General features: G+C 33.4%; 2 protein-coding genes across 2 annotated transcripts; both read right to left on the bottom strand.

Moving 5' to 3' along the window:
* Nucleotides 1–387: 387 nt before the first annotated feature.
* On the bottom strand, nucleotides 388–5,345 carry LOC141704250 (putative F-box protein At3g21120). Its single transcript, XM_074507534.1, has one exon. It carries the CDS (start codon nucleotides 5,296–5,298, stop codon nucleotides 4,027–4,029), a length of 1,272 nt encoding a protein of 423 aa, XP_074363635.1. The 5' UTR covers nucleotides 5,299–5,345; the 3' UTR covers nucleotides 388–4,026.
* Nucleotides 5,346–22,065: 16,720 nt separating this feature from the next.
* LOC141704251 (uncharacterized) lies at nucleotides 22,066–26,540 on the bottom strand. Its single transcript, XM_074507535.1, has 7 exons — nucleotides 26,072–26,540; nucleotides 23,844–25,957; nucleotides 23,439–23,625; nucleotides 22,972–23,045; nucleotides 22,796–22,884; nucleotides 22,471–22,684; nucleotides 22,066–22,380 (listed from the first exon to the last, which is right to left on the bottom strand). The coding sequence occupies exons 1-7, from the start codon at nucleotides 26,538–26,540 to the stop codon at nucleotides 22,066–22,068; spliced, it is 3,462 nt and encodes a 1,153-aa protein (XP_074363636.1).
* Nucleotides 26,541–26,998: the final 458 nt, after the last annotated feature.

The following is a 26,998-nucleotide window of genomic DNA, read 5'->3' as shown; positions in this document are numbered from 1 at the left end:
TTGCATAATTTCCTTCTGCCTTTCCTGCTCCTCTTTTTGCATTTCCATCATTTCTTTTTGCAATTACAAGCTCATGTTAACTGATTCACTTCTTGAAGAAGCAATAACTAATGCATCTTTCTGCATTGATTTAAGAAATTCCAGACTTTCCTATCTATTGCTTTACATGCAGCTTTTTTCATCTTCTTAGCAGCTTTTCTTCCAATTGGACGTTCCAATCCTGATTCAGTTTCCACTCCATGGCTGGTAGAAAGTGGAATATCAATCAACGGTGAAGACGGGTCATTGTCCTTCACAGTTGTCTTACTTTTTTTGCCAAAGTAGCTGAAAGAGAATTTTTCTTTCATTATCTTCTCGTACAGTTCCATTGCTTGTCCCATCTGCCAAATTGTCACAAAAACAAAGTTTAAAATTAAGGCTAATCTGTACTGTACTGGAGTATGCTAGGTCATGTAATTCGAATTTTAATATCTATACTGTGCCATCCATCCCTGCCACATTACCAAGACTACAGATTTTCTGCACAGGGACTATGATTTTCTATATTGCCTGATCTTGATTTTTTCCTGTAACTACTATTAGATATAGTCTGCAAAGGACAGGGACTAAACCATGGGATCGAAGCAGGTGATCTCAGAATAAAGAACAACATGTATATTTAACAAATATATATATGAACACAAATGCCACTGATAAAATATAATGCAGCAGTTAGCAAAGTCATTTCTCCACTATAGGACGGACATGAATATGATAAAGAGATGATCAGGTTTTTCTTAGCAGGACTTGCCCAAAGAGGGTGTACCGGAACTTTTTCCAACAATGCTAATCAAATCTTAATAGAACTAAGTTATCCACCATATCAAATGAAAGATATAAATGGTAATTAATTTAATAAGAAAGCAATAAGTAAAAGTATTCATCAAGATCTGATCAAGTAGCCATTCTCTACTTCATGCAGGCTTTTCTAAAACCAGTATTGATGCAAGGGAAGGTCATACAAAGGCAAAGAAGTAGTTTCTCGTCAAACTCCTATAACGATGATTGATTTGAACAAGCAAGAAAATACATATAATGGAAACGGTCTAGCAGCAATGCGTACTCCGGCCTCAGTTCTTGATTTAACTCGAAATGAAGCTTCTTTTAGTAGCAAACAGCCTACTGACAAAAGTAAAGCTCCCATTTTTTACTTGAACCAGAGACTGGTAAGTTATTGATACATACTGCATTGTGAAATGAACTGTTGCATAGTTGTAATGTGCATCCTAGACCTCATTTTTATCATATATCTGTTATTTATCTGCCTGTCCTGTTTTTTTCTGAACATGATAGGTAGAAGAGGAGTACCAGGATAATTGTGAGCTGGTGAAGCAAGACAAGCTATCTGGTTTTTATTTTAATGTAAAACCGTGATTTAAGTGACGGAGAAGAATGTCAGTTGTTCTACTGGTGAACTATTGTCTAGAAGAAATCTAGAAAAGAGTCCAGAAACATAATGCTACATTAATATACTAGAAATTATTTACAATAGATGATGGTACATGCGGTCACCACACATGATCAGATCAGAAGCTAGAGTAGTTGGAAACCGTGAATATTACTTCATCCAAAATTCTTTGTGAACTCGTTATTACCAGATTATCATATACCAAGAACCAAGTTCAGTTCTGGCTAACCTACTTTCTCTAATAGTTGAGAGTTTAAGACTATGCGCTTCAACAATGACATTTTTGGAACCTAGCTGTGCAAGAGTTCTTCTGAAAATTGCAGTTATTATCAGCTTTTTTAGTTGATGAAATTAACCTCTGTTTTTCACTAGAGTTTACAAGTTATTGGTCCTTGTTGCATTAACCTATATTTTATAATGTGAATAAAGTTATATAATGAGTAAGCAATAAAGAAGGGACCATAAGACATATACCTACTTGATCATTCTATAAACTGCTGGCAAAAAAATTCTTTAACTCCCCCAAAAAATTGGCTATCTTAGGTTCTTAGCTTTAAGTAATTAGTCTCCAAAATCCAAATAGACATTTAACTCTTCAGAGTGAAAAGAATAAGAAGCAATTAACAATGCGATGAAGAAAAATCGTATAAAAGACAAGTGGGAGAGATAGTGGCAGAACATCAGCACCAACCATTGGCTTTGTCTATGCGAAAATCTATATTTTCTTTGCTTTTAAAACAAGTAATAAAGTCAGAAAACTCTTTCAAGGAAGAATACAATCCAAACACAGTGATAGCCTTGGGGAGAGAAATAGCAAAATAGCAAAAGAGAAAAACAGTGATAACTTAAAGTGCTGATTTAGAATAAGTAAGACTTAAGTCTGCAGTGACCAGTAATTTAATTTTTTGTTTTAGCAAAACAGAGCTCAGTACATTTCAACTTGATTTTACATACAGGCATATAAACTCTAATCTATCTGCAAAGCTCATAGTTCACCGGGGCCAATCTAGAAGATGATACTACATATAAGCATTCAGCGTTCTTTCAGAAATCTAAATACGGATTGATCATTATAATTTGTATAAAACACAGCTTTTTGCAATAATCAAAAATTATAAGATCTCTGTCTAAATATTATCTAAAGTCACCTAGAAAAATAATCTAACATCCGCCTGGATAACTCAACCACTAGCTCTCTATCCTACATTTTAGTCCACATGAGGAAGAACATCTAGATGTACTGCATCTTACGCAGATAATATCGGTGTTAAACAACTACTAATATCAAAAGAGCACACTAGTTGTTAAAAACTCTTATGGCCCTGCAGAGCCTACAAGAGAACCCAGCACATGAGAAACATAAACAAAGTTGAGCTTGTGTAGGTGACTTAACGGCAAGCCAGTACGAGATTGACAAAGGACTTCAAAAATTTATGGTAATCACAATCTTTAATAGTCCGGGATAGCTATCTATTCATCATTACATTTTTTAAATAGTCTACTCTAATTTCTTTTAATAAACTAATAGTTACAAAATAAGCAATGCAAAAGTTATGATAGAAATGTTAACCTTTAAATGAAAATGTGACAAATCATGCAGTGATTAATAATTTTGTTATCACTGATAGCTGATAAAGGATAACAAATTTCGATATCCAATTAACTAGTACAATTCAAAAAAATATTAGATGAGTAAATCATTTATACGAACAAAAATGGTACCGGTTTATGCATATGAGCATAGCAGAGTTTTTAATTTCAAACTCAAGCAAGCTAAGGAATACATACAGTAAACAACCAAAATGATTTAGTGCAAGAATAAAGAGTAAGCTTCTGGTCACTACTATCACTAAATCACAACCAAACTTAATCCTACTTTCATCAAAATTATCACTACCACCAATATCTATCATGGTCACAAATGAAAGTAATTAATCTAATTGCATATTCATACATATGAACATGTGAAATAAAAGTTGAAGGACCCAATCAAATCACAGTTTATATAATGAAAAAAGAGTAGTTCAATCTTATTCCAACCAAGCACAATATATACACAAAAAAGAGGGGGTAATTTTGCCTGTGACTCTAATAGATCGACAAAATCATATATACATACATATGAACACACATCATAGGGGAAGAAATTGCAATCAAGTTTTCATACCTTTTCCGTCACATTGTATAAGAAAAAACAAGCAAGAAAGATTACTGGCTTTCACAACTTCAAATAATAAGAAAAAAGAACCCTAATTTGATAGCAAATAAATAACAAAGATGGGCGATACACAAAGATAATTAAGTGGCGGGAAAGATAATCACAAATTTATAGAAAGTTGACGGGTAGGAAGATGTGCCTGAGGTAGTGAAGAAGATTACTAGAAAGGCAACTCATGATACAATCCTGCACTATCCTTCACACAAAATTTAGAAGGGAAAATTTCAATATATGTAGAATGACTGTTAAAAAACTGAGATACTCTTATATAAAAAACTGAGATAGTCTTATATGGTACTAAGGACCAGCCATCAAGATTGCCTAACAGAGCATGTCTGAAAAAAAGTAATTTGAACTGAGACTAGAGCAGTGGTCCAAGATCTCTTCCTAGGCATAATAAACCACTGCATTCGTTGTTATTAATATTCTCCTCCCTCTGGATGGGTTCCATTCCATCAAGACAAACAAGGCTCTCGACATGGTAATAGGTTTCATCCCAGCGTGGCCTTAAAGCATCCATTCCAATAGTGTGGCAAAGGCTATCAGTTTGGAGGTTATATAAGAAAGAGCGCCTACGATCATCATAGTTCCATCCAACAACTATAATCTTACCGGCATCCTGAAAACACCGAAGTATGCACATATTTGTACTTTGCAAACTAGTTGGAGCAGAAGTACATAAATTAATCCAATTAGCACCATGGCTCTTTTCATCCAGGGCATAAACACGAAACATTTTTGGGTTTGAATTCTCATAAATTAGGACAGCAAGTGAATCCATGAAATTAAAAGGATGCACAGTAGTGTTCTCATTGGTGACAATCTGTGGATACAAAATCTCCTTATACAAGCCAGTGTGAGGATCAACTGTGGCAATAACATTACTTTGAAATTCACAATACGGATAATAAAAATCCTGGTAATTCCTCGACCAGTATGGGATACCCTTGACAACAACACTACAATTAGGTTGGGTGGTAAAATACGGAAAGGGAGAAGAGGTAGCAGCGTCTAACCAAGAATCCTGGTTAACAGAGTACATCTCAATGCGAGAGGAGGGCTCATCAGCATCGGTTACAACAGAAACAAGCCTAATGATCCTGTAATCATCAGTCAAGTAATCAAAAGCTAATCCAACCGATGAATAATCATGATCCATTTTTTTATGGGGGAGAAGGGGAATTGGTTTCCAGCGATTAATCGCAGGATTCCATAAAGCGAGGAAACGAGTAATCGATTTACAGAACGAGGAAACACAGACAATGCCGTTAATTGAACCCGCAACAACCAATTCTTTGAAAAAGTCAGGAAAGTTATTACGTAAATAAAAATAATCAAGTCTCCGAGCGGCAATTGAATTGATATCGACAAGTGTGTGGGGGTGGTGATTGAGGCGAAACAAAGATAGAGACTTACGACGCAAGCGCTGGCAAAAAGCAATCAAGAGGAAGCTGGTGGCGTTGTTTTTGTTGCGTTGGAAATGTTTTGACGCAAATTGGGGGTGCGTGATGAGAGCGTTCCATGACTTGCAAACGCGCCTTATATCCCACACGTACCCTGCTGGTATTTTCATCAGTATCTCCTCTATCATCTCCTCCGGCAGAACCATCGTAGATTTACGAATTGATTTCATTGAGACCTCATATTCAGACCTTTTAACTGGGCTATGCTTCAATTATTTATAGACATCTTGTTCATTTCTCCTTATCCTATTAGGTCTGCGTTTGTTTGATAAGAATATATTTTGCATAAAATTATTTTTTCATGATTTTTCAATCTCGTTTGGATTTTGAAAATGTTTATTTGATTTTCTGGGAAAAATATTTTACTAAAAAATTTTAATTAGAAAAGTGATTACTTTCAGGAAAATGACTTTTTCTTTTAAGAACGGAAAAATATTTTTTAAACTGAACATTTTTACACCATTTTTTGTAATATTTTCATATAAAAATATAAAATTCTGAAAATTTTGTTCCTAAAAATATAAGAATTTTCGAGAAATACTTTCCCATAAAAATTCTAAGAACTTTTTTTCAAAAATATTTCGAACAATTAACTTTTTTTGTTAATTATATTTTCTAGGAAACATTTTCCTAGAAAATATTTTCTATGAAAAATATTTCTAGAAAAATATTTTTAAAAATGAAGTTATTTTCTCGAAAAGAAACGGAGTTTAGGATACTATAAGTTTTTTCAGGGGAAACCATGGTAGATTTAGGAATTTCCGGAGATGAAACTCAATATTCAAATGTCGGTTGCGCAAGCATTTCAATTATCTTTTGTTCATTTACTTCTACATATTAAATGACAATTAAGGACAAAAACAGTCATTTTAATAATTATAAAATTACTATTTTATCTCTAAAGAATTATAAAATTACCATCCTTTATAATTCTAACAATGTAAATTTAGGAATTTTTTGAAATGAAGGTCAATATTCAAATGTCGTTAAGCAATCATTTAAGCTATCTTTTATTCATCTACTTTTTACTTTTTTCATTATATTAAATCACAACCAATGACAAAAAGATCCATTTTAATATTTGTGAAATTACTATTTTACCCCTAAAAATTATAAATTACAATACTACCACTCTTTATAATTATAACTAAAAAAGGTTAAATTTGATTTTCATTAGGATTCATATCATCTAATCAATTTCATGTTACAACCACTTGTACTACATTACTTTTGTGAGATTATTTTAAAAATTCTATTAGATAAGTGATGTATTCCTCATCTTTTCTCTTAATATTTTTGTTTTAGTTTGGGGTAAAATGAAGACTTATTATATATATAACTATATATTCAACCATCATGTCAAATGTTAAATAATTTTTTTACGATTAAAAATAACTTTTTTATTGATTGTTATAGTTTATAAAATACTATATCTCTTTTGTAAGACAAAAAAATTTAAGTAATTGAAATCTTACTTAAATTTTTATATTTTTTATTTATTTTATTTTATGTTATATTATTTCACGATTTAAGTTTATATATACGATATAAATTGGTATTAATTGTCAGAATCGAATCATTAACCTCTTACTAAAAAATTCATGTTATAACCATTGTGACACAATGAATTTTGAGTTTATTTTAAAATTTTCATTAGATAAATCACATTTTCCCAACATGATCCATTTTTTATTAAAATTTTAGAGTAAATAAATGTTATTTTAAATTATTTATATGGCTCCTTCTTGTTTAGTTTTCATAAGTTTATGTATAGTTATGGATTCAATTTCACTTTTGACCAAACAGAATCTAACTAATCGAGCTCTTTTTTTTCTATTTAAACTGATTAAGAAAATTAGATATGTAGTTGAATCTAAAGAATAATATGATGGGGATTGGTGCGTAGTGTTAATAATACGTATGCAATAAAATAATATGTGTTTATGTAAATAATATGTGTTTTTTATTAATAAAATGATGGGAATCGGTACGTATTGTTAATAAAATGTATGTAATTTAGGTGTGTTAACTTTTAGGGATAGTATTGGGCATTGATTTGGAAGTTTCTTTGGTTGGGAATATGTTTGTTAAGGTATAATGTGTTTGCTTTCGCGGTTGATAGAATGATGGTAATTGGTACTAATTATGGTATGCTTAAATATAATTTTCTTAAATTGTTGGGCTGTTGGTATACAGTAATACGTGTATTGTTAATACAATGTTGGTAGATTATATATTGGGCATTGTTTTGAAGTTTTTTTGGTTGTGACTTGTGAGTATGATTTGTATGATGTTTATGTTCATGCAAGGGATAGTACTGAAATATTCACATGAGCCAAGGCAAGTAAATGATTGATAGTTGAATCGATGGATTGCTTGGCTCGTAGAGTTCGTGAATTTGATAAGAAAAAATCTGCGAGAATTGGTAGTTTTGAGAATAGAGGATCCCGTGAGAGTTTGTGGATGCTGAAAAAAAATCCTGCGATAAAAGAAAAAAATCTACGATAGTTCGTGAATATGAAAAAAATTCTTAAATACGTAGTTGATGACAACACGAAAGCATGAAGTGACTTTTCAAACCAACGATTACTAAAAGCGAAAACATAGATGATAGAGACGTGATGATGAAAAAGAATGACGAGCACGAGGATGAAGATGATTAATACGTCGAGGAACATGATCGAAGTAAGTATTTTATTAATCCATCCAGGTAGATAATTCAACTTCTTTTATTTTGACAAATTCACAAGTTTGAGTATCGTATATTTATGGATATTAGCAAAATAGAAAGAGTCTTTACTATATTATTAGTTTCTGCTTTATTAATTAGGGATTTACTATATATATAATTATGATATTGTAATAAAATTAAGGTTTATGCATGTAGAAATAATTTTGACTTTGTAATCGTTACCAATTGCAGGAACATTCTTTGGTCTAATTATCACCTTTAAGCCCAATTTGTTTTGTTCTAAATATATGTAATCAATACATCTTAGTATCAAAGAGATAACTTCAAAATTCAGTCACATATACATATTATATTAAAATTGCAAAAGCCTAAACGGATATAATAACAGTATAATCGAATTTAAAATAACTTATGTGTTACATTCATAGAAGTAATTAACTTATCACTATACATATTTAAACTTGATTTTGTCCTTGAATATCATGAAATTAAACCAAGTCCAAAATTTTTAAAAATTTCAGCATGTAATTTGAACCATATCCATTATTTGATATGATACGAGACATATCTAAACATTACATAAATTAATTATTTCTTTTAGGTTGTGTTTACTTATACTGAATAGAATGATTTTGGAATGAATGAAATGTTTCATTCCGAATTTAATGATAAATAGACTTGTTTACTTAATCCAAGAGAAAAGAGAATGAAATGATCCATTCCTATATCATTCTTTCCGTTGAACATATATTAACTTTCATTCCTTCTGTAATGCGCTATATAATTTGCTTTTCAGTTCCCGTATCATCTCTCTTTTCAAATTAATTATTATCTCACTCATTTATTTTTCCTTTTTTTTATCATGTAAATTCACGTATGTGATCAAACTCTTAGACTTTCTTCCGAGAAATCATGTCTCGCCCACTATACAGACCCTTTTGCATTTTTCATTCCTTGATAATCACTTTTTTCATCAAAATTACAACATTAGTTTTATAATAATATTTTTTTATTTTTACTGCTTAGTAGATTTATTTGAAATAAATATTTATTTCTTTAATACATAATTAGCTTTTATGAAATGTTAAAAATATTTTTTAGAGTATGATATAGTGCTAATGAAAAATACCTAGTTATAACAAAAGTAAATACACATTTATATTTCCCTGTTTCATTTTAAATTAATGATTTAACTATTAATTTAGTTTTAAAAAATTCATATTTTTTTATAACAGCCTAAATTTCTTCTGAAAAACTTGAATGTTTAATAAAACATATACAAACTTGTACAAGCTTTTGAGTTTATTCTCATTTTCTACTAGTGAATGGATAATATCCATGGATTTGGATAGTATCCACATCTTCAAAATTTGAAAAAGTTAGTTCTAGTACACATTTAGAATATATTGAGAACCTTTTTAATAACTTGTCCAAAAATATTCCTCGTCATTTACTAGTTAAGACTTTACAATAAGAGTACCTTTGTCAATGTACTGGACTACTGGGTTTCTTCAATTCTACCCGAAAAGCCCATCTCTAATCCCAACAACTCAAGCCCAATTCTCCCCAACCCCTTATAAATTCCCCTAAACACTAAAAACCCATACTCTCTCAGCCGCTCCCACTCTCAAACCCTAACCCCCAAAATGACACCCCGCCTGAAGAAGAACCGCAAGAAGCGCGGCCACGGCCGTATCGGCAAGCAACGGAGGCATACACACATGCGAACACATACACACACACAACATACACAACACACACACACATCACTCTCTCCTCTTCTCTCCTTCTTCTTCTCTCTTTCTCTCCTTTCTCCCTCTCTCGGTACCACCACCACCACGCAGCAGCACCACCGCCGGCGACGCCGCTGCGGTGGTGGGTTCCCCCTTCCATACAATAAATCACCAATTCTCTCCTTCCACACTTTACCCAATCAAAATAAACCAAAAATCAACACCAAAACACACATACATTCAACCCATTACAAATCCCCAATTTTTTTAATAAAAACCTAATTTAACGAATTGGGTCAAAATACCCAACTCCTTATTTTAGCCCAATTTCTTTAACATTAATAGAAATTAATACCCTTTAATTCTATCTAAACTATTCTTGAACAAGAATCAAAATAAATTAAATTCCTATCATAAATTCAATGATTCACTATCAAATCAACAATAAATACAAGGCATCATCATACTCCCAAATCATATTTTTAAAAGAGTTAAAATGAATAATAAATACCTTAATTAGAATGATAATATAAGCTTTTAATTCTCCTTAGAACCTTTACTTCACAATTTTTTTCCACCCAAATCCTTCACTTCTCTTTCTAACTCAAATCCCTAATTAGATCTTTGTAAATTAATTTTTGCTTAGAGAATGATAGAGAGCTTTTTATGAATTTTTAGTATAGATTTTAATTAGAAATTATAATAGATATTAAGAGTGAGTGATAAGGTACCTACCCACTTAATCACATAAATTATAAAATAATACTTAGTTTCCTCAAGAAGGTTAGCTAAGAAAATATCTCATCAAAATATCTTAGTAAAATATCTAGTAAGAAATATCTTCTACTAAAATATCTTCCACCAAAATATCTTTCTAAACTCCTCATTTTCCCTGTAATGGAAAGAGTATACAAGTGTTAGTCTACAGTTTTTATAGAGAAAACTAATCACCAAACTTTACTATCTGTCCAAAAAAAGTACTGCAAGACTAAAATTTTGCTAAACTCGAACTACAATACATAATCAATTACGTATAAGGGTGCAGTACTTCTTTACACCCAAACAAAATAATGTTTAACAATTTTGGTTTACTAAATCTCATTAAACTCTCTTAAAAGTACATTAATCAAATTAAAGTAGATTGGATTAACAATATAAAGGTGTAGTACGTGATGGGATATTGCAATTAAGTGTGTACATGAATACTGAAATACCTTCGATCATGCCTGCTCTAGTTCTGCAATTCAGTTTTGTTCCACAAAGAAATTAGTTATGCACTCTCTTTCCAAGAAGAAGCTGTATAATGGGTTAGTGGATAAATTATAAATTGTAACCGCTATATGACATGAGCGCGGGGTTTTCTATAGAAATTGATGGTTATGCAAAACACTGCCCCAACATAAAATACATTTTTTACAAAAATTAGAATTATTTTCATTTAATCTGAACCATTGATTGAAATGTTAATCCAACGGTGTTTAAGCAAGTCTCCAAGGACTCCAAAAACATTATAACTCCATAGAACCCCCTCTATATTCATTTATTTTCTTCTTTTACAAATATTACTACTCTCTATTCAAAACTCACTTTTAATATAATTACAAATAAATATAATTAATCTCATAAATGCCACCAAAATAATAATAATAATAAGAAGAAGAAGAAGAAGAATAATAATAATAATAATAATAATAATAATAATAATAATAGAGAAAAGCGTAATTCTTTGCTCTTTTAAAACAATATATTTTTCGCTTAAGAAAATATACAAAAAAATATTATTCTACCAACTTTCTCTAGAAATAACAATGACTTACTCGATAAACTTAGAAAAATAGAAAGTAGCGATAATTATTAAGTTAAATCCAAAATAGTCTTTACCGGCTCAAAAATATTAAAATGTTTATTATAATGTAATACCAACAAAATTACAAAAATAAAATATTATAAATTTAAGAATTTAATTATTGTCGGCCTACTACTCGATCTCGCTAATTACGAAATAGGACAAATAATTTACTTTACAAATAATCATAAGAGCTTTTAAAATAAATTAAATCTTTATCCTCTAAAAATAATGAGAAAATAATAATTGACAACTATCTCTTGAAAAAAAATTTACTCTCTACACCACAACCTCAACGAATAATAATAATATAAGAAATAACTTAAATAAAGTAAAATATTAATACTTGTAATATATCGATCGCTTCTATCTGAACAGAAAATTCTATTTAACACTAAATTCCTGGCTAACTAAATAACTAGAAAATAGTTCTAAAAAATTCGGAAATTTCTTACCTAAAATTCTCGGTTGTTACACATGGCACAAGTAGTATCGATACCAGAAATTCTTCAGGAGATTCGGTTGACATCCCTGAGGTTCCATCAGTCCCTTTCCCCTCTCTTAGCTAGAGTCCAACATCTATTGGGAGATGCCACCCTTATTTCCTCCACCGTTGAAATCAGATACCGATCCTGACTATCGGTTTGGATCTCCCGAACCCGCACTGCCTGCACCGCATGAATTTCATGGAATGCTAAGAGCAGTCGTTCGGGCTCTTCTGCCGTTAATTATCACATAGTCATGGGCAGCCTGACCGAAGCCCGTAGTATTAGATATGAGTTGATGGATCGACTTACGACGCCGAGGAGTGAGAGCGGAGTACTTATGACAAGACGCAGCTTATAGCATGGATAGGATCGAGGCTACCTTTCGACTTACAGCTAGGAGCCACCTCAAGAGTCGGGTTGACCTAGTCCTGTTGAGACTGTTCTAGACCTTATCACCTCCTTGATGGAGCAATCTATGAGTATCGTTTGTGCCCGTATCCCTTGTTCTGGCCTAGCGGGCAGAGTCGGCAATCATATTATTCGTATCGTTATCTATATTGTTTACCAATAAGAAGATCATGGGTATGCTTGTATAGTAGTCTATTGTGGTTCAACTTAGTGACAAAAAATATTGGGAATGGATGGCATGACCTTGATGAAGTTGCCTATGATTACAACGAGGAATAAGGTAATCTCAGAATGTACCGGAAGAAAGACAACTGAATCTGGAAAATTAGATTATACCGATGTGAATTTTCTTAGAGATTACATATGCACTAATTAGTAGACCTCCATATTGGGTTGACATATTGATTCGACCATGGGAGCTGTAAATCTAGGATGACTATAGAGGAATGATGGATGTATATGGATGAACCTCAACCTTATAAGTGACTTTAAGATGATTTTAAGGAATACCTTGGTTGGTACCTTATATTGTGAAAATGGGAAGGTAGGATGATTCTCGTACCAGTAGTGTTAGAACTTTTGATGACCACTGACTTATTTTGGTATCTACTTGCTGATGAATTACTCAATCTAAAACTATTTTGCCTGTGTTACTTTGAATAATTCATGACAAATAACCATTTCAACTTATATATTCATTTATATCTCTTTATCCCTCCATATCTTTCTTTCTTTCAACTATCCAAGGACAGTTCGATAAAAATTTCTTTAATTATTTGATAAATATTCTTCAAAGATTTTCTAAAATATTCGATTCCTTCCTTTATACATGAACTTCCTAAACGAGCTCATAAATATCTATCCATTTATTTAAAAATAGACGATCTTTTGTTCAGAGATTCCTCGCAGATTCTTTTCTTCCATTTAAAACGAGGCTTGTACATCTAGTATGGAAATCATAACACGAATATCAATTTGATCTCGGTATTCCAGATCTGATACTACTAAAGAATTTAATTAAGTATCCATACGGAGACACCTTTGGGTGGACCGTTTCACTGACAAGAAATATTAGATGGAAGGTTATCGATTGTCCCGATACAAAGGACTTCAAATTAAAGTTATACTCACCTTGTTCGTTCAAAAGGTCATTACTGTTTTGTTTCAACTCCTTATTCAAGTAGCCAGCGATTTTGGCTTTCTTCTATTCAAATTGGCTATGGTATTAAGATTTTTTTACTAGAAGTTTGGAACTGGCTAGTTATATATGTCATTAAGAATGAATAGTAATTGTTCTAACTAGTAAAAAAATTAACCTTTGATAAAAACCTAGCAAATTATCCTTGCTAGATATTATGTTTCAAACTAGTTGAGATAGCCAAACTTGTTCGGCTAATCACTAATATTTCTTGAATTGGAATGATTGTTGTTTCACTAGTTCAACTCACTTTCAAATTTATTATAAGTGAATTCACAATGCATTCTATATGCTGTAAAATATATGATGACTGAAGTTCCAAGGAATAATGTGATTGAGGCCTAACAAGGTCGCCCACTCAGCGAAAAGATTATAAAGTTTTTCTAATATATTTTGTCATTTGACACACTCTTTGTACCATGCAAGCATTGTCTTTAGCATTGGGAAATAGAAATATTGTAGGAGTTTTAGAGTCAGACCAAAAGCAGTTGAGTATGACAAATTATGAATCCAGGATTTTGGGAATGGTCAAGGTTTATTTTGGATGATGCGGATTCGGATGATTCGGATTTGCAATGACAAGATATTTGAAGTGAATAATTATGCCATGTAGGTTCACGATGAGATCATAATGGGAACAAACTAGCTAAAAGGTGGAAAGGAATATAAGGAAATAAAGTTGAAGAACAATAAAGGAATTAGGTATATGGGAAATCCTAAGGAACCCTAGTTGTAAAAGATGAGAAGATGGTTTAAGGACCTAGGGTAAGAGATGTCCTAGGTATGATTTGGAATTAGCCATGATAATGTTCACATTTATGGATTGAGGCAATAACTTATGGAACAATGATGATTTTTCTTTTTTAGAGCTAAAGGAAAATATTTTCACATCGCAGTGATTAGAAATGAGGTAGAAAACTTTGTTGCAGTCAGTTTAATAGGCATCGATTATAAGAAATTATTATTATCAGGGAAGGCCAAAGCGGTGGCCGACACTTTAAATAAAGGAGAGCGATTAAAGTTTCGTCATTACAGCTTAAATAAACATGGTGGCGGCAACTAACCAGTATACTAAAAAAATTAGGGTTTTGAGAGTCGATCCCCGAAACTAGAGTTCTAGCCACCATTTCTCTATTTTTCAACCTTCATCCATCAATCGATCAAACCCCCCTTCGCTCTCCCATCTCCTTTTTTTTATTTATGATTTTCTCAATAAACCAAGATCTAATTCTTTTCGGGTGAGATCTTCTCGAGTACCTTGTTATCAAGGTTGTTAGTCATGCCCATCTTTTTGGGATGTTAGTGTTTTATGTTATGATGTTATTTTGTCTTTTATTGCTGGTTTCGGCCGATCTTAAAAGGATTTATATGATAATTTTTGAGATCCGTAAGACTTGTATCAGATCTGAGACGGCAGTGGATATCGCAAAAGCTCACCTTTAACAACAAAAAAATGTTCATATTTTAGGGGTTTTTGTTGCTCTAATATCAATTGATATAATTGATAGTTCTGAACATTGGGCTACAGATGATACTTATGTGAAGGTCAATTGTGTTACTACTAATTTTGGAATTGATGTAGGTTGGATTATTCGAGATGTCATTGTAATACTTTTTAGATTAAAGAATTTGAATATTCTATGCGTTAAACAATCTGAAAACAAAATAGCTATTTGGTTAGCTCAATTTTTATTTCACAATCAGGTTGTAGTTGACAGTTCGGGGGTTTGTCCCGGCTGGGGTTTAATGTTTTAATGAATTCTTCATTTTGTTCGTCAAAAAAAAGGAGAGCGGTTATAAATACTAGTGCCAAAGGAATATAGTAATGTTGGGTGAAACCTTGAAGGATATATTATGGTGTGGAAGATTTGCTTCGCTTCTAATAATTGGGTGATATTCTACCTTAGTAGTAGTTTGGTAAGGATTTAATTCCCGTTATCACTGTGAGCGGACTACATACCTTAGGAGTAACTATCTTGAGATAATCCATGACCATGATACAAAAAAATGACTAAGTGAACCTTTAATCTTCAAGTCTCCTATTGAGGATGTATGATTAATAATGGTATTAACCTGCTACTGTTGCCTTGGTTGAAACTATTCTGCCATTTTATCCGATTCATGACACATCTACGTCAAGTTCAGTAAATGATCCTCATGGATCAGGAATAGTTATTTGGTTGTCTTCTTAGAAGATTTTGTTACAACCAATATGAATTTTGTATGATGACTGCACTAGATCAGAAAATGGACTATAATAATGCAGCAATGATGCTGTAAGTGATGAGTTGATGACAACCATGTGAATTATATTATAATGGATATTGGGTTATGAGTACCAATGATCGGGTCATGACGATGAACAAGTTATAGTTGATAGGCTAATCAAGTCGACGAATTACTTATTATTTAATATTTATTTCTTATCAATGAATAGTTATAATTATGTATACGAAAGATACTGGAGTACCGCGTAGGATTCCAGTAGCGATGGTGTCGAGTGGCTTCTAGATGCGGGGAAGTTTTCGAAAGTGATTGATGTTAAGAGTGAACGAGAGCATGAACCCGTAGACGGTTGAACTTGAGATGCTCTTTCGTTGAGTTCGATTCTTAGATGCCACTGAATGCAATCATAAGGTGGTTTGATTTGAACCTGTGATAAGTTAGTACTTGGTACTGACCTTTATATTCTTGTTTTCTTTGATAAACCTCTATAGTTCAGAGGTAAAATTTAGCATAATATTTTTCCAACCATAAAATTTTCTATAATTCTCCGAAGTTCTTTCTTTTGCTCTCCTATTCATCTTCTTTATAATTGAGAAGAACAACCCTTCAAAAAAGGGAGGTACTGCCGAACGAGTATCTGTCTGTGTGATAGAAATCTAGTAGGGTACCACAAATTGTTTAATTGTCAAGTACTAAAGGCTGGCCCCCTTCTGTACTAACTATGCAATATGACAAGTGTTCATTGATCATGGTGATCTCTCAATAAATTCTTCTACTTCTATATATTGATCAAGCTTGTAACAGTAAAAGTGATTAGCAAAGGGTATATCATAAGTAAGGTTGCCCCCGAAATTAAAGTGTGTTGGTGACGCCGAAATTGATAAAATGTTAGAAAAATGATAAGATGTCAACAGGTAAAAGTATAACCAGAATAACTTCAATTATAGAAAATAGTAATGATTGTAGACCAGACATGGTGAGATCGGGAAGCAAAAGTATAGTACTAGTGAGATGTGCTGAAAAAGGATCGGAATGATCAGGAATCGACTCAGGACTTAGAAAGTGCAATGTTAGAACAGTATCCCCATTTATTTTCAACCTAATTCCGGAACAAAATCCTTTTAAGGAGGGGAGACTGTAATAACCCCAATTTTTGGTACTATTCAAAACCCTGATGAATAGTAACTTATGCTGATTGTAAAATATATCAGACGCCACTATATATGAGTTCTTTCATGGAAATTCTGATTTCGTATTAGTGTTCAGTAATGGGAATGGGTGTATGTAAAAGTCGTCGGAATTCGAAAACGAACACTTTCATTTTCCGAGATTCCACCAAATACTGAGGGAATTGAGTTACATAGAGAGAGAAAGAGAAAGAGAGAGAGATGAGAAGAGAGACTAAATTTTCAACATTTTCATTCATAACCAAATCTGATATAACAATCCAGTACTTATACATTGAGAGAAAAGAAAAAACAATGTAATAGAATCCTAACAGAATTTCCCACCAAAATGGAATGACTTAAAATTACTAAATTGCCCTTGTCACCAATGTGACATTGCCCTTGCTATAAAATATCTCCCTGCTTCTCAAGGACTTGTCCTCAAGTCATCAATAGTAAGGAAATTCCGGGAATTGAGTAAAAAAATCAGCAGCCACTTCCCAAGTTGCTTCAGATTCTAGAAAGCCTTTCCAATGCACCAAGAACTGCACTTCAACAGCATTGTGAACTTTTTGAACTCTTCTATCCAGGATAGCTTGAGGCATTCTAGTTTTAGCTGCAGTTTCTTTTGATGTAGGCAAAGTAACAGTCAATGAAAGGTCTCCATGAAAAGCCTTAAGCTGAGAAACATGAAAGACATCATGTATACCAACAGATGATGGAAGTTTGAGCTTATAAGCCACCTTTCCAATTTTAGCAATGATCTGAAAAGGACCATAAAACTTTGCATAAAGTTTATTATTAGCTCTATACTGCACAGACTGTTGTCTTTAAGGCTGAAGTTTTAACCAAACTCAATCACTTATTGAAAAATTTCTGTCAAACCTATGCTTATCAGCTTGGTTCTTCATTCTCTGTTGAGCCTTAGTCAAATGATTTTTAAGAGCAATCAAAATTTGTTCCCTTCTTTGCAAACTCCTGTCAACCTCATCATTCAAAACTTCCCCAGGCAAATAAGGCAAATACAATGGAGGAGGTTGACCATAAACTACCTTATAAGGTGTCATCCTAATAGCAGTATGAAAATGAGTATTGTACCACCATTCTAATAATGGTAACCAAGAATTCTAATCCCTTTCATTAGTACTGCACATACATCTCAAATAATTTTCAAGTCACCTATTAACAACCTCTGTCTGGTCATCAGTAGCATGATGGTAAGCTGATGATAACAAAAATTTAGTACCATGAATAGAGAAAAGACTTTTCTAGAAGGTACTTAGGAAAACACTGTCTCTATCACTTACTATAGATCTAGGTCAACCATGAAGTTTAAAAACATTGTCTAAGTAAACCTGAGCCACTCCAACTGCAGTATATGGATGAGAAAGGGCCATGAAATGAGCATATTTGCTCAATCCATCCACCACTACAAAGATAACAGTTTTACCTTGAGACGTAGGTAAGCCAGTGATGAAATCAATAGAAATATTTGTCCATATCTCATTGGGAATTGGAAATGGTTGTAATAAGCCAGGATAAGCAGCTAAGTCAGCCTTATTCCTTTGACAGACTTGACAATTTTGAATGAATTGACTCACTTGCACAGACATTCCTTTCCAATAGAATGGGTGTTTAAGCCTTTTCAAAGTTAAATCCCTCCATGAATGACCTCCTTCAGCAGATGAATGATGCCAACTGATAATTTTTGTTTGAAGATCTCCTGAATTTCCAACTACAAGTTTATTATTCTTCCTTAACAAACCATCTAGAAAGGAAAAATGGTCCACATTCTCATTTCTCTGAAAAGATTGCAGAATACCTTCAAGCCATTGACCATCCTTATAACTGTCCTTGATTAGATCTTCTAGATTAGAAGCTACTACAAAAATGGCCAAACAAAGAATTTCAGTTCCTTTTGCCCTTAACAATGCATCTGCAGCTATATTTTCTTTACCATGCTTATATTGAATTTCATATTCAAAACCAAGTAGTTTTGATAGCCAGAACTGTTGAAAATGAGTGGAAACCTTTTGTTGTAACAACCATTTTAAGCTTTTCTGATCTGTCTTAATGATAAAATGGCCACTAGATAGGTATTGTTCCCATTTCTGAACTGAAAAAACTATGGCTAGTAATTCTTTCTCAGAAACAGAAAATATTTGCCATTTAGGACCCAAAGATCTACCGATAAATGCTAAAGGGTGATTTTTTTGCATTAAAACAGCACCAATCCCTCTCTTGGATGCATATGTCTCTATGACAAATGTCTCTTCAAAATCAGGAACATCCAACACTGGAGCTGTAGTAAGAGCCTGTTTAAGTTTTTCAAAAGCATGTTGAGCTTCTGTAGACCATTGAAATGCTCCAATCCTCAGCAAATCAGTTAGAAGCTTGCTAATCAAAGCATAATCCTTAACAAATTTTCTATAGTAGCCAGCTAATCCTAAAAATCCCCTTAACTCTTTCACAGTGTTGGGAACTTGCCAACTATTAACAGCAGCTAGCTTCTGAGGATTAGTTTCTATACCTTTTTTTGAAATTAAATGTCCTAGATACTCAATCTTTTTTATGACAAAGAAACACTTACTTGGCTTAATATGCATGTCATTTTTACTCATCAACTATAACACTGCTTCCAGATGTAACCAATGCTCTTGAAGATTCTTACTGTATACCAACACATCATCAAAGAATACCAGAACAGATTTCCTTAACAAAGGCCTAAAAATAGCATTCATCCAGCTTTGAAATGAGGCTTGAGCATTGGTTACATCTGGGGGAGAAGGGGAATATTTTAGGGGTTTTTGTTGCTCTAATATCAATTGATATAATTGATAGTTCTGAACATTGGGCTACAGATGATACTTATGTGAAGGTCAATTGTGTTACTACTAATTTTGGAATTGATGTAGGTTGGATTATTCGAGATGTCATTGTAATACTTTTTAGATTAAAGAATTTGAATATTCTATGCGTTAAACAATCTGAAAACAAAATAGCTATTTGGTTAGCTCAATTTTTATTTCACAATCAGGTTGTAGTTGACAGTTCGGGGGTTTGTCCCGGCTGGGGTTTAATGTTTTAATGAATTCTTCATTTTGTTCGTCAAAAAAAAGGAGAGCGGTTATAAATACTAGTGCCAAAGGAATATAGTAATGTTGGGTGAAACCTTGAAGGATATATTATGGTGTGGAAGATTTGCTTCGCTTCTAATAATTGGGTGATATTCTACCTTAGTAGTAGTTTGGTAAGGATTTAATTCCCGTTATCACTGTGAGCGGACTACATACCTTAGGAGTAACTATCTTGAGATAATCCATGACCATGATACAAAAAAATGACTAAGTGAACCTTTAATCTTCAAGTCTCCTATTGAGGATGTATGATTAATAATGGTATTAACCTGCTACTGTTGCCTTGGTTGAAACTATTCTGCCATTTTATCCGATTCATGACACATCTACGTCAAGTTCAGTAAATGATCCTCATGGATCAGGAATAGTTATTTGGTTGTCTTCTTAGAAGATTTTGTTACAACCAATATGAATTTTGTATGATGACTGCACTAGATTAGCAAATGGACTATAATAATGCAGCAATGATGCTGTAAGTGATGAGTTGATGACAACCATGTGAATTATATTATAATGGATATTGGGTTATGAGTACCAATGATCGGGTCATGACGATGAACAAGTTATATTTGATAGGCTAATCAAGTCGACGAATTACTTATTATTTAATATTTATTTCTTATCAATGAATAGTTATAATTATGTATACGAAAGATACTGGAGTACCGCGTAGGATTCCAGTAGCGATGGTGTCGAGTGGCTTCTAGATGCGGGGAAGTTTTCGAAAGTGATTGATGTTAAGAGTGAACGAGAGCATGAACCCGTAGACGGTTGAACTTGAGATGCTCTTTCGTTGAGTTCGATTCTTAGATGCCACTGAATGCAATCATAAGGTGGTTTGATTTGAACCTGTGATAAGTTAGTACTTGGTACTGACCTTTATATTCTTGTTTTCTTTGATAAACCTCTATAGTTCAGAGGTAAAATTTAGCATAATATTTTTCCAACCATAAAATTTTCTATAATTCTCCGAAGTTCTTTCTTTTGCTCTCCTATTCATCTTCTTTATAATTGAGAAGAACAACCCTTCAAAAAAGGGAGGTACTGCCGAACGAGTATCTGTCTGTGTGATAGAAATCTAGTAGGGTACCACAAATTGTTTAATTGTCAAGTACTAAAGGCTGGCCCCCTTCTGTACTAACTATGCAATATGACAAGTGTTCATTGATCATGGTGATCTCTCAATAAATTCTTCTACTTCTATATATTGATCAAGCTTGTAACAGTAAAAGCGATTAGAAAAGGGTATATCATAAGTAAGGTTGCCCCCGAAATTAAAGTGTGTTGGTGACGCCGAAATTGATAAAATGTTAGAAAAATGATAAGATGTCAACAGGTAAAAGTATAACCAGAATAACTTCAATTATAGAAAATAGTAATGATTGTAGACCAGACATGGTGAGATCGGGAAGCAAAAGTATAGTACTAGTGAGATGTGCTGAAAAAGGATCGGAATGATCAGGAATCGACTCAGGACTTAGAAAGTGCAATGTTAGAACAGTATCCCCATTTATTTTCAACCTAATTCCGGAACAAAATCCTTTTAAGGAGGGGAGACTGTAATAACCCCAATTTTTGGTACTATTCAAAACCCTGATGAATAGTAACTTATGCTGATTGTAAAATATATCAGACGCCACTATATATGAGTTCTTTCATGGAAATTCCGATTTCGTATTAGTGTTCAGTAATGGGAATGGGTGTATGTAAAAGTCGTCGGAATTCGAAAACGAACACTTTCATTTTCCGAGATTCCACCAAACACTGAGGGAATTGAGTTACATAGAGAGAGAAAGAGAGAGAGAGAGAGAGAGAGATGAGAAGAGAGACTAAATTTTCAACATTTTCATTCATAACCAAATCTGATATAACAATCCAGTACTTATACATTGAGAGAAAAGAAAAAACAATGTAATAGAATCCTAACAGAATTTCCCACCAAAATGGAATGACTTAAAATTACTAAATTGCCCTTGTCACCAATGTGACATTGCCCTTGCTATAAAATATCTCCTTGCTTCTCAAGGACTTGTCCTCAAGTCATCAATAGTAAGGAAATTCCGGGAATTGAGTAAAAAAATCAGCAGCCACTTCCCAAGTTGCTTCAGATTCTAGAAAGCCTTTCCAATGCACCAAGAACTGCACTTCAACAGCATTGTGAACTTTTTGAACTCTTCTATCCAGGATAGCCTGAGGCATTCTAGTTTTAGCTGCAGTTTCTTTTGATGTAGGCAAAGTAACAGTCAATGGAAGGTCTCCATGAAAAGCCTTAAGCTGAGAAACATGAAAGACATCATGTATACCAACAGATGATGGAAGTTTGAGCTTATAAGCCACCTTTCCAATTTTAGCAATGATCTGAAAAGGACCATAAAACTTTGCATAAAGTTTATTATTAGCTCTATACTGCACAGACTGTTGTCTTTAAGGCTGAAGTTTCAACCAAACCCAATCACTTATTGAAAAATTTCTGTCAAACCTATGCTTATCAGCTTGGTTCTTCATTCTCTGTTGAGCCTTAGTCAAATGATTTTTAAGAGCAATCAAAATTTGTTCCCTTCTTTGCAAACTCCTGTCAACCTCATCATTCAAAACTTCCCCAGGCAAATAAGGCAAATACAATGGAGGAGGTTGACCATAAACTACCTTATAAGGTGTCATCCTAATAGCAGTATGAAAATGAGTATTGTACCACCATTCTAATAATGGTAACCAAGAATTCTAATCCCTTTCATTAGTACTGCACATACATCTCAAATAATTTTCAAGTCACCTGTTAACAACCTCTGTCTGGTCATCAGTAGCATGATGGTAAGCTGATGATAACAAAAATTTAGTACCATGAATAGAGAAAAGACTTTTCTAGAAGGTACTTAGGAAAACACTGTCTCTATCACTTACTATAGATCTAGGTCAACCATGAAGTTTAAAAACATTGTCTAAGTAAACCTGAGCCACTCCAACTGCAGTATATGGATGAGAAAGGGCCATGAAATGAGCATATTTGCTCAATCCATCCACCACTACAAAGATAACAGTTTTACCTTGAGATGTAGGTAAGCCAGTGATGAAATCAATAGAAATATTTGTCCATATCTCATTGGGAATTGGAAATGGTTGTAATAAGCCAGGTTAAGCAGCTAAGTCAGCCTTATTCCTTTGACAGACTTGACAATTTTGAATGAATTGACTCACTTGCACAGACATTCCTTTCCAATAGAATGGGTGTTTAAGCCTTTTCAAAGTTAAATCCCTCCATGAATGACCTCCTTCAGCAGATGAATGATGCCAACTGATAATTTTTGTTTGAAGATCTCCTGAATTTCCAACTACAAGTTTATTATTCTTCCTTAACAAACCATCTAGAAAGGAAAAATGGTCCACATTCTCATTTCTCTGAAAAGATTGCAGAATACCTTCAAGCCATTGACCATCCTTATAATTGTCCTTGATTAGATCTTCTAGATTAGAAGCTACTACAAAAATGGCCAAACAAAGAATTTCAGTTCCTTTTGCCCTTAACAATGCATCTGCAGCTATATTTTCTTTACCATGCTTATATTGAATTTCATATTCAAAACCAAGTAGTTTTGATAGCCAGAACTGTTGAAAATGAGTGGAAACCTTTTGTTGTAACAACCATTTTAAGCTTTTCTTATCTGTCTTAATGATAAAATGGCCACTAGATAGATATTGTTCCCATTTCTGAACTAAAAAAACTATGGCTAGTAATTCTTTCTCAGAAACAGACAATATTTGCCATTTAGGACCCAAAGATCTACCGATAAATGCTAAAGGGTGATTTTTTTTTGCATTAAAACAGCACCAATCCCTCTCTTGGATGCATATGTCTCTATGACAAATGTCTCTTCAAAATCAGGAACATCCAACACTGGAGCTGTAGTAAGAGCCTGTTTAAGTTTTTCAAAAGCATGTTGAGCTTCTGTAGACCATTGAAATGCTCCAATCCTCAGCAAATCAGTTAGAAGCTTGCTAATCAAAGCATAATCCTTAACAAATTTTCTATAGTAGCCAGCTAATCCTAAAAATTCCCTTAACTCTTTCACAGTGTTGGGAACTTGCCAACTATTAACAGCAGCTAGCTTCTGAGGATTAGTTTCTATACCTTTTTTTGAAATTAAATGTCCTAGATACTCAATCTTTTTTACGACAAAGAAACACTTACTTGGCTTAATATGCATGTCATTTTTACTCATCAACTGTAACACTGCTTCCAGATGTAACCAATGCTCTTGACGATTCTTACTGTATACCAACACATCATCAAAGAATACCAGAACAGATTTCCTTAACAAAGGCCTAAAAATAGCATTCATCCAGCTTTGAAATGAGGCTTGAGCATTGGTTAAGCCAAAAGGCATAACCAAGAACTTATAATGTCCCGTGTATGTTTTAAATGCAGTTTTAAACACATCATCAAGATGTAGCCTTAGTTGATGATACCCTGACCTGAGATCCAATTTACAGAAGACTTTAGCACCTGATAATTCATCAATAAGCTCATCAATTACTGGAATAGGGAACTTGTCTTTAATAGTTTTTCTATTAAGTTCCCTATAATATATGCATAACCTCCGAGTACCATCTTTTTTCCCTACCAAAACTACTGGAGAAGCAAAAGGTGAAGAGCTGCCCTGAATTAAACCCCTTTCCAGCATTTCTTGAATAAGTTGTTCAATAATATCCCTTTCCTTCAAATGATATCTGTAAGGCCTGATATTCACTGATCCCTCATCTTCTTTTAAAGGAATTTTGTGATCAAATATTCCTGTAGTTGGTGGCAAATCTTTAGGTTCATCAAATACAGACACATATGTCTGTTTCAGTTTCTGAAACTCTAGGAAATCTTCTATAGAAGGGGCTGGTGAATCCATCTTTGAGTGCACTTCTGTATTGCACAAGAGCACTGAAGACAATGACCTCACTTGAATAAGACAACAGTGAGCAGCATTCTGCATAAGCTTGACAGAAGGATGCCCTTCAATCACCTTAACCTTCTTCTGAGGAATACCTTTCAAAGATATCTGTTCATCATCAAGAATAAATTCCATTTTTAATTTCTTGAAATCCCAATAAACTGGTCCCAATATTGATAACCACTGAATTCCTAAGACCATATCACAACTTCCCAAAGAAATTAACATCACTTTTGTTGTAAATTCCTTGCCATTCATAATCCAGGAGAACTCTTTACACACATGTTTACAGATAATGTGATTACCATCTACTACAGTAATTGTCTGTGTTGTAACCTCTTCTACTTTGCATCCCAACTTGTTTGCAAAATTAATATCCAAGAAATTGTGTGTACTTCCAGAATCAACCAAAATGTGCACTGGTTTTCCCATAGAAATCCCTTTCAATCTCATAGTCTGAAAATTTTGATTACCTGCTAAAGCATTAACTGATATTACAAACTCTACATCCCCATTGACTTCATAAAAACTTTCATTAGTCAACTCATCACCCTTCAAATCCATCTCAGAACTCACTAATTTCCCTGGAACCTCCACTGTAAACAGCTGAGGTTCTTTAAACTTGCACTTATGACCTCTCTCATAAGCCTGATCACAGTAATAGCAAAGACCTTTTGCTATTTTTTCAGCCCTAACATCAGCAGGAATGAACCTACAATTCTTATTTTCTTTTACAGTATTTGATCCTTGCTTAAATTTTGGAGTTGGTAACAAAGGTGGACCTGTATTGGCTAGTAAGGGTATGTTTTGACCTGTTTTTGGCTGACTATATGTAGAATAGTTGTTTGGTTTTGTGGACTTATACGAAACAGCAAGAGATTCTTCTTTCAATCTTACATATTCAATTGCATCTGCAATGTTTGCAGGCTTAAAAGCTTTCACAAAAGGCTTCATAGTAGCCTTCAATCCTCCAACAAAACTATCTAGAACATAAGAATCTGGTAGCACATGATTATACTGCAACATCAGTGATCTTACACCTTCAAGCTCATCAATATAATCCTCTAATAATCATGTCTGTTGCAACTTATTGAATTACTCAACAATTTTACCAGCACTATCATCTCTGAACCTAGATATCAGGTCAATTATGAAATCATCCCACTCCACAAACTTCCTCACAGCTAAGTAACTAGTCACCCAACTTTCAGCCTTATCAACCATATACAGTGAAGCTAGACTAACTTTTTGATCAGATACAATTTTACACAAATCAAAGTATCTAGTGCACTTCTTAATCCAATTCCTAGGGTTTGATCCATCAAATTTAGGAAAATCTAGTTTTGGAGTGAACTTAAATGATCGATTAGTACTTGTTTCAGTAACAATGACCTGATCATCATCTCTATGGTGAGCATCACCATGGTTCCTAGACGTGCTTGCACCTTTCATTTGAGACTTAATTTCATTAATCGACTGCATCAATCTCACAAGCGTATCTTCAAACTTTTTATTTTGTAAATCCTGTCTCTGATTATACATTTTCAGTTTCTTCTCCATGAGCTTGACATGATCTTCCATGAATGTTGCTTTCCTTGTTTTAGCCAGTGTACAAACGAGTGTATATATTGTATACGTATATATTCAACATAATCGAAATGCTCTGATACCAATGATAAAGATTGAAGATAGAATTATCAATCTTTACAATCGCATGAACAATCTGATTAGCCAAGTTTAAGCTCTAATGGAGCTAAATGAACAAATCAAAAATGAAGAAGAAGAATTAACAGAGAGAGAGATAGAGAGAGAGAGATGAGAAAAGAGACTAAATTTTCAACATTTTCATTCATAACCAAATCTGACATAACAATCCAGTACTTATACATTGAGAAAAAAGAAAAAAACAATGTAACAGAATCCTAACAGAATTTCCCGCTAAAATGGAATGATTTGAAATTACTAAATTGTCTTTGTCACTAATGTGACAATGCCCTTGCTATAACAAAAAGTAAGAGAATGAAAATTCACACACACTC

The sequence above is a fragment of the Apium graveolens genome, unplaced genomic scaffold, assembly GCF_009905375.1.
Source record: "Apium graveolens cultivar Ventura unplaced genomic scaffold, ASM990537v1 ctg7620, whole genome shotgun sequence".
Lineage (NCBI taxonomy): Eukaryota > Viridiplantae > Streptophyta > Magnoliopsida > Apiales > Apiaceae > Apium > Apium graveolens.
This window is presented reverse-complemented; position numbering and strand designations above follow the sequence as displayed.